The sequence below is a fragment of the Python bivittatus genome, unplaced genomic scaffold (assembly GCF_059951505.1).
Source record: "Python bivittatus isolate LINGU-HERP-01145 unplaced genomic scaffold, Pbiv_v1 ctg000020_np1212, whole genome shotgun sequence".
Lineage (NCBI taxonomy): Eukaryota > Metazoa > Chordata > Lepidosauria > Squamata > Pythonidae > Python > Python bivittatus.
Genome location: NW_028277030.1, coordinates 94248690 through 94261076, shown reverse-complemented (window position 1 = coordinate 94261076; position 12387 = coordinate 94248690). Strand labels below are relative to the sequence as shown.

The 12387-nt window shown below is 39.3% G+C and overlaps 1 protein-coding gene across 2 annotated transcripts in view; it reads left to right on the top strand.

The window, feature by feature from the left end:
* Nucleotides 1–10935, top strand: part of MEMO1 (mediator of cell motility 1) — a 29737-nt gene extending 18802 nt beyond the window's left edge. Inside the window, exons 7-10 of one of the 2 annotated variants that reach the window (XR_456415.4) lie at nt 1996–2072; nt 8834–8938; nt 10295–10510; nt 10608–10935. Coding sequence is in view for 1 of the 2 variants with exons in the window: in XM_007435356.4 (XP_007435418.1) it covers nt 1996–2072; nt 8834–8938; nt 10295–10426 (314 nt within the window). In the remaining variant the exon portion in view is untranslated. Of the gene's footprint in view, nt 1–1995; nt 2073–8833; nt 8939–10294 lie in introns of both variants that reach the window. The other variant, XM_007435356.4, reaches the window with a different exon arrangement.
* The last annotated feature ends 1452 nt before the right edge of the window (nt 10936–12387 follow it).

Genomic DNA, 12387 nt, shown 5'->3' with positions numbered 1-12387 from the left:
AGGAGGGCTTTTGCATACCTTTGGGTTGTGTGCCATCTGTGCCCATTCCTGGTCCAGGAGGCCCTGTTCACTGTCACTCACGTTCTCGTGACCTCTTGTCTGGAATACTGCAATGCCTTCTACATGGGAATGTCCTTGAAGAGCATTCAGAAGCTTCAACTGGTGCAGAATGTGACGGCATCAGTAGTAAATGGTGCTGGTTACTCAGCGCATGTAACACCACTACTCTGTGAGTTGCATTGGTTGCCAGTGTGCCCATCTGATCCAGTCAGGCAGGATGGGCACACTTCGTATCCCATCGGCCAAAGAATGCCAAATGACATGCCATTTCTGGCATAGTGCCCACCTTATGAAACTTTCTCCCTCCAGAGATCAGGATGGCCCTGACCCTGCTGGCCTTTCGTAAGGCCCTAAAGACCTGGTTCTGTGCCCAAGCCTGCAGCCCCAAGTATGTGCAGGGACCTCCTACTTGGTTGTGTTAGTATTTGGGTTGTTATTTCTTGGCTGCCTGTATTTTAATTTTTATAATGCTTGTTATTGTTTTTATTCTATTTTAATTCTGTTTACCACCCACTCATTGAGATGGGTGGCCATATAAATTGGATGGATGGATGGATGGATGGATGGATGGATGGATGGATGGATGGATGGATGGATAGATAGATAGATAGATAGATAGATAGATAGATAGATAGATAGATAGATAGATAGATAGATATTACTTTAATCTTTATTTCTTATGCAGGAAGCCATACTTCCAAACAATGCACTAGATTGCACTCCTCTCCCCTTTCCCTGCCATAATTTTTATTTTCAAAGAGTAGTTCTCATATATATATGCAGTGCTCAAAAGCATTCTTGAAAATTTAGGTTATGCTTCAGGCTGCTGCATTTCATTGCAGTATGACTATGCAAACCATCTGGAGGGGGGTACTTCTTAAAGTGATCCTCCAGTCCTGCTCAGAATGCTGAGTTAGCCATATCATTTGAAGCCTTATTTTGAGCAAACTCCACTCTCCTGTGCACTGATGATGTTACCTAGGGTGGTAATGAAACATCTGCAGAAAAACAACCAAGCTCAGAAAATGCCAGGAAACCACCTTTCCCCATCTTAGCATATACAGAGGATACTTCCACCAGGATTGCCATCAAAGCAAAGTACAGCTTCAACACTTTGAGTAGTTGGGTTTAAGCAGTAGGAAAGTGCTTTATCAAGTATCCCCTGAGTGGTTTGTTACAGCTCTACTTCCAGCAGAGTAGCTTCCCATTTGTTTTAATTAAAAGAAGCATTAGCAATTAAAATCAGTGGGCAGGAAGCCTGGTGGGCAATAAAACAAATGTTTGAAGTCAGAATAGTGCCTGCATGCACATTTAAGATCCAAGATTCTGTGCCCTTAGAGTTGAGATGCTTGTACAAAAGAAATGCTTTCTCCACGTGCTTAAGTATTTTTGGTTGTGAACAGAACAATTCCATCATCATAGGACTTATAGAACCTTTTCAAAATTTGCATTTTTGATTGTGTGTTTCTTCCTCCTAGATTAATATTTCAGACCCAGCTATAAAGCACTTGTGAATGTGGTTTGTGGGGAGTCTTTCTTCAATTCTTACCAGAGGCATTTTGGTGCTGCATTGGAGCAAAGGAATTTCCCACCAGCACCAGTGTTCCTTGTACCAATTTAAAATAGTTTTTCTAGTATTTTGTGCATAGTGCACTGGCAGAAAACACAAATAAAATAATCAAAATATATTCAATTCATAAAACAAATTTGCTGCAAGTGTTTAATGCGTGACCATGTTATTTTGTTTTTAAGAATGCTTTTATGCAACTATTTCTCTGTGTTGAGTGATTCTAATCCAATGTTTTGAATATCTCCTGAAGATTTAATCTGTATAGATTTTTGACACCTGTTGAAATGTAATTCTATTTGATTTACCATAAAAATGTATATTGCTACTCATTTGGTCTTTACTTTCATATGGCTTTTTCTCTTAAGGTCAGCGATTCAGATACAGTTACTATGATGAGTCTCAAGGAGAGATTTATAGATCAATTGAACACTTAGATAAAATGGTAAGTGTACATTCCTCCTGCATATTCTGTCTACTTCGAATTTGATCAAAGCACTATACATTATATCTTCATGCTTTGTGTGAACCCAGTCATAATGTGGTTTGTTTATTTGTTTAGGGCTTATTGTGCCCTAAATGCACATATCCATTGAGGTTTGTCAATCATGGTTATTTATTGTATGAACCCAGACAGTCACATTTTATTTTATTACAAGTGTTTTTATGGTGTATTGTCGAAGGCTTTCACGGCCGGCATACGATGGCTGGTGTGGGTCTTCCGGGCTGTGTGGCCGTGGTCTTGAAGTCTTGTTTCCTAACGTTTCGCCAGCACCTGTGACCAGCATCTTCAGAGTGCAGGAGCACAGACAGGAGCAGTTCTCTCTGTGCCCAGGGTGAAGTGACCCTTCTGTGGGTATTTATAGAGATCTGGGGGGGGTGTGTGTGGGGGGTTGGGTTACTGAGTGGCTGCTTGTTTTGGAGTCAGCATCTGTGTGTATTTTCCTGGGGATTAGGCAGGGTTTTTTCTTCTACTGAATTGTTAACGAGGGGCTGCTGGGGGTGATTAGCAAGTTCATTGTGTGAACTGTTCACATGTCCTGGTGGTTGAGCTGAGTTCATTGACCTTTTGCAGGCTGTATTTTTCAGGATTGGTAGCCAGGTTTTGTTGATTTTTAGACTCCTCTTTTTTATTGAAACTGTGCTGGTGTTTGTGAATCTCAATGGCTTCCCGGTATAGCCTGGTATAGTAGCTGTTGGTGTTGTCCAGTATCTCTGTGTTTTCAAATAGGATTTTGTGTCCAGTGTGCTTGAGAGCATGTTCAGCTACTGCAGATTTTTCTGGTTGCTGTAGTCTGCAGTGTCTTTCATGTTCTTTTATCCTGGTATGGATGCTGCGTTTTGTGGTCCCGATGTATACTTGTCCGCAACTGCATGGTATGCGGTATACTCCTGCAGCGGTGAGGGGATCCCTTTTGTCTTTTGCTGATTTTAGCACTTCTTGTATTTTTCTGGTGGGTCTGAAGATTGTTTGGAAATTGTGTTTTTCCATCAGTTTTCCCATGCGGTCTGTGACCCCTTTGATATAGGGCAGAAATACTTTATTGGTGGGTGGCTGTTTTTCTTCTTCAGTCGCATGTTGCTTTCTTGGTTTGATGGCTCTTTTTATTTCATTCTTGGAGTAGCCATTTGCTTGTAGGACCCAATTAAGGTGGTTAAGTTCAGAGTTTAGGAATTGGGTTTCGCAGATCCGGTTGGCACGATCCATGAGGGTTTTGATAATGCCTCTTTTCTGACGTGGGTGGTGGTTGGAGTTTTTGTGTAGGTACCGGTCTGTGTGGGTGGGTTTTCTGTAGACTTTGTGTCCTAATTTGAGGTCTGGTTTGCGTATGACCAACGTGTCTAGAAATGGAATTTGGCCATCCACTTCTTTTTCCATGGTGAATTGTATATTGGGGTGGATGCTGTTTAGGTGGTTCAGGAACTCCTGTAGGTCTTCTTCATCCTGACTCCAAATTGCGAAGGTGTCATCCACCTTGCTCCTGCACTCTGAAGATGCCGGTCACAGGTGCTGGCGAAACGTTAGGAAACAAGACTTCAAGACCACGGCCACACAGCCCGGAAGACCCACACCAGCCATGTTTTTATGGTGTTTCAATCAAGCAAGTTTAAGCAACTTATAAAAGCTATCTAGTGGTAATATTCCTGAAACAAAGAAAAAGTCAATATACATAGTGTAAAGAAATTCAATAATAAGGAGCAATAAGGAGTGCCCACATACATCCCAGGAACATACTCCTTTGACTCCTCAGTTCCTGAATGCCCACTTAAACAGTCAGGTCTTACTTAATGAGCTTTCTCAATGTTAACCACATGGACACTGATTTTCTTGATGCCAATTTGGCAACTAACAAAGCCAGTAAACTAATAGAGCAGCTTGTTGCTTAACGAATCCTTTGTGTATGTGTTTTAGCTAGCTAGTCAAGTAATACTTATTTATCCACAATGTAAGAAGATTGACTGAAACTGGAAATAAGATGACAGAAATGCAGCTTTAGAAATAATTAACATGACCACACAGTGAAGGCCTAATTGGACATGAATCACGAAAGAAGTCGGGGACTGAAGGCAGATACTAGGGAAGGAAAATACACTTTAGAATGCAGATGATTTTAGCATAGAATTTTTTTGAACTAAAATAAATAGCACTAATCTTTAGGGTGATAGGCAGTATAATTTTCAGTTAAGTATAGATATATATGTATAAATATATATGTGCGTGTGTGTGTATACGTATACATGTATATACATTTATATATACTGTATATATACACCCACACACGTGTTTTATTTATACACACACATGCATACACACACACACACACACACATACATACACACAGACTACTTAAAGATCAAAAGTTTCTTTCTGATCATCTTTGAAGAATTATGGTTGTACCAGGTGTGGGGGTTACCAAAAGAATTATTTTGAGAAATTGGAAAAGGGACATTATTCCAGATATTAAGGATTGGATTTTAGAAATTTGTTTTTGAAAAGCATTTTTCCCCTAATCAGAAAATGAAGCAATGTGGGGTTTTTTGGCATAGTACCATCATGTTATTTTTTTTCCTGTTTGATAATAATAGAGTGTTATAAGGTACATTTTGTAAACCGGTGATTGCTATAAGTGATATATTTAGATACTAGGTAAACTTGGCCTTTTTATCTTCTATCCTTTGTTCTGTTTAAATTTGTTTGTTTATTAGTAATTTTCTGTATTTGTTTACTTTTTTAACCTTTATCTTTTGTAAGCTTGTAATAAAATAAAATGGTAGGAAAAAGAGTAAATGTTTCCAAATATTTTAGCATCCATCTATCTCCCACTTTTGAATCTGTGATAGAATTTTCCTAAAATTCAGTCCTCTTTCAGACAATATGGGTTTAATTTATCAGATATCTTTTGTACAAATTCAAGATTATTCACTCATATATATGAGCTAAATTTCATTTTTAAACACTACCCCCTGCTCATTTGTTCAGAAGTGGTAGCTCAGTTTGAAAGCAAAAATGGGGCTTGTAGGGTTTATATGAGAATCCAGTTGTGTCTTATGATCACTTTAGGAGGTTTAAAATAAAATAAAAGTTGCTAGGATTCAGGCTCTTTGTGGACCTTAGTAAGATAATATGATCAACTGTACTAGATGCATTTGATGCAAATGAGGCTTTTTTTAAAAGATTTTTTTTTTATTCCACCTTTCTTATTTTTATAAATAACTCAAGGTGGCAAATGTACCTAATATTACTTCCTCCTCCTATTTTCCCCACAACCACCACCTTGTGAGGTGAGTTGGGCTGAGGAAGAGAGACTGGCCCAAAATCACCCAGCCGGCTTTCATGCCTCAGGTGGGACTAGAACTCTCAGTCTCCTGGTTTCTAGCCTGGTGCCTTAACCACTAGGCCAAACTAGCTTTAAAACTAAACTATTGCTTTAGTTTTTAGTAGTGTAGGAGAAATTTCTCTCACCAGTTTTTCCCAGCTGAAGACCAGCACACAATTTCATTAAAACTTGGTTGGTTGGTTTTTGGTACTAGAGACAGCAAGGCTAACATAAAAAGGAGTGGGGTTGCAACCCCTCTCTACAGAGTTATGGAAATTAAGATATACATGTGTTTGGATACAATAGCAAAGTATTTGATTGGATATACCAGCACATCAGGTGTTTACTGAGGTAATTAGTGAGATAATTGAGGGTAGGACTACAAAGACAGTGTGGTTCTCAGAGAACAAAAAGGCAATATTTCATGAACATAGCTTATTTCTAGAAAGTTACAGTTAAACTACCCTTGGTTCTCAGAGCCTATGCTCACCTCCTAGTATCTTCTCCTGGTTTATCAATATTCTTTAGCCCTCTAAATGTTTTGTGGCTGAGCTGACAGGGTTTATTGTTTTTCAGGTCCTTGGGAGGTACTGAGGAAAAGGATGTTTCCTGATTTGTTGCATTTGTCCTACCAGCCCCATATTTTGTCTTGCACTAGGTAGCCATTGTTTATGCTCAGCACTATACCTCAAGTCCTATTGGAACTGATACTGCAGATATACACATCTAGGAATTGTGACTCGCAAGGCAAAAAAAGAAGGCATATGTTATCTTTTTGTTTCAGCAAAGCTTTTCTAGCTAGTAAGATTTTATTTTTTAAAAAATCTCAACCATTTTCATATGATATATAAAAGGACATTTTGAAACTTTTGTATAGTTGTACATTCAATGCAGATAAAAGAATGAAAACTATGAAAATAGCACATTTTGAGTTGAATGGATTAGAGAAGTCATAAAGCAATTAAAATACTGAAACTCAGTGTCTTGTACATATCACAGTTATAACTACACATCAAAGGATAAGATGTTGCAGGGATGTGCCCACTTGAGTAAGTTCCCAACTAAGGGAATAAGCTTGTTCTTTTTTTGGCTGTGAGATTGACTCTAGGAGCAAAATACCTGGCTGCATAGATGGTTTCTGAAGAACATCCCACTCCCATGCTAACAGGTGATCTTAGGATCATAAAATTGGATCTGACACCATAGGATAGAGTAGCCTTTGGTAGAAGAGCATTCTAATGGGAAAGTGTAGAATCACTTACAAGGACTTTACCTTTAAGTAATGCAATTATATTGTTTCAAGTCAAATATATACCTTGGGTGGTTATATGGGTCTTTTTAGTCAGAGATGGGTTTATAATGGGCATTGTGACTGACTTTTGCTAGACTGGACATCTACTTCTCTACTTATAATTTAGGGTGGAATTGTAAGCATACAGCCACCATCAGCTTTGGGAAATGTGGTTATGAAATTCTGGAACAAAAAACATTTTTTGCTACATAACTTGTTAAAGTATAGCTTTCTCAGAAATGATATTTATTTAAATCAACTTATATGGCTACCCAACTGGCAAATGCGACTCTGGGCAGTTGAACAAGGATTAAAAATACAGTATGAATACAATGTATAAAATAATAAAATTCCCAATCAATTAAACCCCAAATGGCTCCCCAAAACACCATTCACCAACAGTGTGGGCTCAATTGCTCTCTTGGACCCGATGCCTGGAAAAACAGCTAGGTCTTCACGGCTTTCCAAAAGGTGAGCAGAGTCGGGGCCAGCCAGACCTTGGACCTTAGTGTTCCAAAGGGCAGCCATAGCTACAAAAAGGCATGCTTTCTGGGTCCCGCTAGCTGACATCCCTGACTGACTGGACCTGGAGCCTGCCCCTCCTGCCTGACCTAATAGGGTAGGTAGAAACAATGGGAATAAGCCACCTGGCCCCATGTCATGTAGGGCTTTATAGTTAATAACCAGCACCCTAATTGCTCCCAGAAGCAAATTAAGAGCCAATGGAACTCATGGATCAAAAGTGTAAAATAGACATAACAAGACATCCATAATTGCGCACTCCACTACATTCTGGACCCATTGAAGCTTCTGGATGTTCTCCAAGGGCAGCGCCAGTAGAGCCTATTGCAGTAATCTACTCAGGAGGCGACTAAACCATGAGTGACCATGCGCAATGACTCCTGATTCAGGAAGGAGAACAGCTGGTGAATGGTGCTGTGCAAAGGCTGCCTAGGCCACACTGCCATCTGTTCTTTGAACAGGAGTTGTAAGTCCAGGGGAACCCCCAAATTAACCCCACTTCTGCCTGGGATAGTACAATCCCATTCAGAACTAAGGATGGGAAATCACCAGATCCAGGAGCCCCTAATACCAAAAGCCACTCCATCTTGCTAGGGTTGAGCTGAAGCGTGTTCATCCCCATCCAGACCCCTCACACCCTCCAGGCACTGAAACAGCCTCCACAGCATCGCTCGGCTGGCCAGGGATGGAGATATACAGCTGAGTATCATCACCGTATTGATGATACCTCACCCCATGCCATCAAATGACCTCACCCAGAGGTTTCATGTAGATGTTATACAGGAGTGGGGAGAGAATTGAACCCTGAGGCACCCCACATAAGAGGGGCTGTGGGGCAGACATCTCCCTTCATCAATAAGGATGAAAGGAAAGGAGAACCAGCATAACATTGTGCCCCCAACTGCTAATCCCTGGAACCACCCCAGAAGGATATCATAGTTGATGGTCTTGAAGGCTGCTGAGAGATCAAGGAGAGGAAGGATGGATGCACTACTACCATCCCAGTCCCTCCACAGGTCATCTACAAGTGTGACCAATGTCATTTTAGTCCTATACCCCAACCTGAAACCTTTCTCAGTCTCGACATTAAGGCTGCCAAAAGAAGTGTGCTCTTGCCTTCCCGCCCTACTTCTGGGCACTGATAAAGTGGCTGGATCTTGAGTATAGTTCAGCAGGGCCTGAAGATTTCACCACGTATCTTTACCTATAAAGGATATTGTTATGAGTGTTGTCATTTGGCACTGAGAAACTTTGATGAGATCAGTTACTGAAAGTTATCATAAAACTGTTCTTGTTCTAGGCCTTGTCACTTTATCATTGGATGCTGATTCTGATGTTGGAAATAAAATATAATAATAGAACCTACAAGGGAATAAAAGAATTAATGCTTTTGTTGATGACTCACAAACACCCAAATAGCCCTTGTCACTCTTCCTATTAGTTTCTAAAATTATAGTCAATATAATTCACAAATGTTTTTTCACAAACTATTCATAATATACTAGTTTTATTTTAAATAATACATTTTTATTTGAGGCATTTAAACATTAATGTTACCTTTATAATTCTCCTTAGGGTATGAGCATTATAGAGCAGCTTGATCCTGTGTCCTTTAGCAATTACTTGAAGAAATACCATAATACAATATGTGGAAGACATCCTATTGGTGTTTTACTAAACGTAAGTACTGTTGTTAAATGAAGTGTAGAGTAGCAGCTTTTGAATTGTAAATATATGAAAGCCCTTCATGCCCTCAGGACTCTCTCTCTCTGATTGTTTCTGCCTAATTGATAAGATCTGGCAGGGTTGGCATACTCCAGATCCATCAAGAAAGCCATGCTATTGTACAGAACACCAGATACCCACCTTCTCTGAGGCTGTCCCTGGCCTTTAGAACAGTATTTCTCCTGAAGTCCACGTGGCCCTGATTTGACTTTTTCAACAGGGACAGAGTGATTTGTGATCTCACTGATATATGGTTTTACTGCTGTTTCTCATCGTGGATGATTTATATTGGCCATATTGCCTTATTGTTGGCCATTTTAAATTATTCTTTTTGTATACCACCTAGAGTTGCTTCAATGATTGAGGAATAATTGATTAAATACTTAATAAATTAATTTAGGCGTTGAGGAAGGAGAGTCTGCAAGATAGAACTGACAGAGATTCAGAATTTTTCAAATGCCCCTTTCATTAGAGTAAAAGCCCCACCAACCAAATTCTGCTGTTATAAATTCATCTAGTTGTGGGGCGGGAGAGCACTTCCCTTGGGGTACTTGTAAGAAAAAGTTCACAGATGCAGTAGAGATGCACCCTCCCCATTTGTCAGTGCAAGAAAGAGTTGGGACCATAACTTTACCATGACACGTTGGTTATACATCCAAAACTAACCTATCTTCATGTAAAAACAGAATGAAACTTTTCCTTTGACATTACTATATATATTTTTGGATTGGGTTTGTGTGGCATGTGTGTATGCTGAATTTTCTGTGTAGATCGAACAAACTTACATGCATTCAGAAACCCCCTTTGTGTATTCCTCAGAACTCAGGAAGACTCACAGTTAGTAGGACCATGGGACTAGGTGCATTAGCTTTCCTATGTGAATCAGGAGTAAGCAACATGGTGCATATAGGCACCAGTGTACTCCCAAACACCTCCTTTGTTGTCCCACTTGACTTTTAAAAAATATTATTTTAATAAAAACCGTTACAGAGGAAGATGGCATGCTGCAAAGTGAGAATCATCTTTATTAGCAGGATTGCCTTTGGGCCCCACGAAAGTCCAACTGAGATAAAAAGCATTCTGGGAGTTAATTTGCCTTCTGATAGATGGGTAGTGCTGTTTTAACGTACTCTGTAATAAATTTGTGCATCCATCTGCCTCCTTGGTTTCCCACATGAAATGGCATTTCACTAATCATGAGAAAAGTTGTTCAAAGTATTTGATTTGAAAAAAGTATTCATTATGAATGTGGAAGAAGTATCAGTGATCTGAGAAGTCATTTTATAAAACTTTTTTTTTAATCCCATCTAGGCTATCACAGAGCTTCAAAAGAATGGAATGAACATGAGCTTCTCATTTTTGAATTATGCTCAGTCAAGCCAGTGTCGAAACTGGCAAGATAGCTCAGTGAGTTACGCAGCAGGAGCATTAATGGTCCACTGAACCTCTGACTACTCAGGGATGACATCTGCACACTCAATGGGGTCCCAGCCTTGCCCTTACAAAGATGCAGTTCCTGATCTTTGGGTATACTGAAACCTCAAACTAATAGAACTCTTCTTTTTTCTAGTAGGTGTAGTCCTTCCTTAGTTACAACTCATTTTAAAAATGCTTTCTTGTTTAGGACAAGGGAGGAAGGCTGGTGTCAAAATGTTGTGACTTCTAAAAACCAGTGGCTATAAAGGTATGGTGACAGACGGTCCTTGCAAAATACAACATGTAAAGCATTTACCACATCCCAGATTTGCACTCTGCAGACCTGTGCACATACTCTGCTTTCAGAATAGTTTTGCAAGTTTAAACAGAAAAGGATGGAAGCTTTTTAATAAAAATGCATTTATAAAAGATCCTGTATTAGAATATAATAAAACTCCAGTATAGTCAATTACTACCCGTGTTGTACAACAAATATCTTCTATTTTAGTTGCTAATAAAGGGCTGCACAACCAAAATGGCATCATGTGATTTATTATATTTTCTGCATAAAACTCTCACCAGTGATTTCATAAACAAAATTGACTTCATCATCTTCATCAAGAGCAATTTAGTGCCCTCCTGATATTTTTGGCTTTCATTGGCCTTCTTGGCTGAAGCTGATGGGACTTTTGAGTCCAAGATACCTGTGGAACATTAGAGATCACACATAGACTAATGCGTGAATTGACAATAATACTTTCCCCCCACAAGTTGACTTGTATGACTACAACCTTCTGAGTTTGCTGTGGCTTTTACAGGTCTTAAAGCATAGCTAAAATCCTCTGCCTTAATTTAAAGAACCCACTTTTCACTTCCTCCAAAGTTCCTAACATATAGGCTGTTTGTGGCAACAGCATAAATCTGTATGAAAGGGAGAAGCTGCCTTTAGAAGAGCAGAGTTGCATGGTAAATTACCTGGGTGGGGTGCTTATTCAAGTTTCCTTTCATGCTTATGGAGCAGGATTGTAACCTGATGTACCTGGATGTTACAGCTGATGGAAAGATTTGCTTTGCCAGCATATAAGCACCTGCATTTATAAGCAGCTCTCAGGTTTTTTTTAAAATAGTGAAACGTTCTGAAGTTGTGAATGGACAAGTGAAAGCAAATACATCTGATTTTAGTGTTATGCATTGTCAAGCTGGTTCTCTTGAGCATTTTATCTCAAATGTATAGTAAGAATATATTTTGAAAATCACAGTGATGCCATGTCTAATCCCTGGTAAGATGGCTAAGAGTTATATGCTGGGAAAACATTGGATTTGTTTTGTCTGAATCATTTTTAAGTTTGGCAGCAGAAAAAATGGCTACTTTCCATGTAATGTAAAATAGAGTGATTAAGTGAATTACTAGGCTGTGATCTAACCACAGTTATGCCTAAGTCATCATGATCAAAATAGTGTTAATTCTGTGGGCTAAAAGTGAAAAACTGATGTTCCATTTTCTCTGCTTGGAGTTGCTAGAGATACTGATTAGTTGCTGAATTAAACCTCTTGGGGAGATTTGCAGCATTTTCTCTTGGTTGCAATGATTTCTGAATTTAGGTGGACATGTGACTTAAGCTTTAAGTTCTGCAGTCTTTTGTCTTGCATTTATGATTGGAATAATGTTAGTCCTTATGGAATTCTTTGACATTTCTTTGCCCAACCAGTACTTTATCACTTTGCAGGATTTTTGTATCATGTCCAATGTTTCAAGTTACCTTGAAATAGTTGGAGGAATCCTGCTCATAGCACTGCATTTCGCTCTTAAATATCTAAACAAAATGAACATACTACAAGTTGGAGGCTGGGGCAATCCTGTAACACCAACACCCTTGAAACCAGTCAAGCCTTTTGGCTTTTGACATTGGTTTAATAAAAGTTAACAGGAAGTAGGCTGCAAAGCACCATCTTCAAGCTTAAGTTGTATTTCCAGCAATGCCTCCATG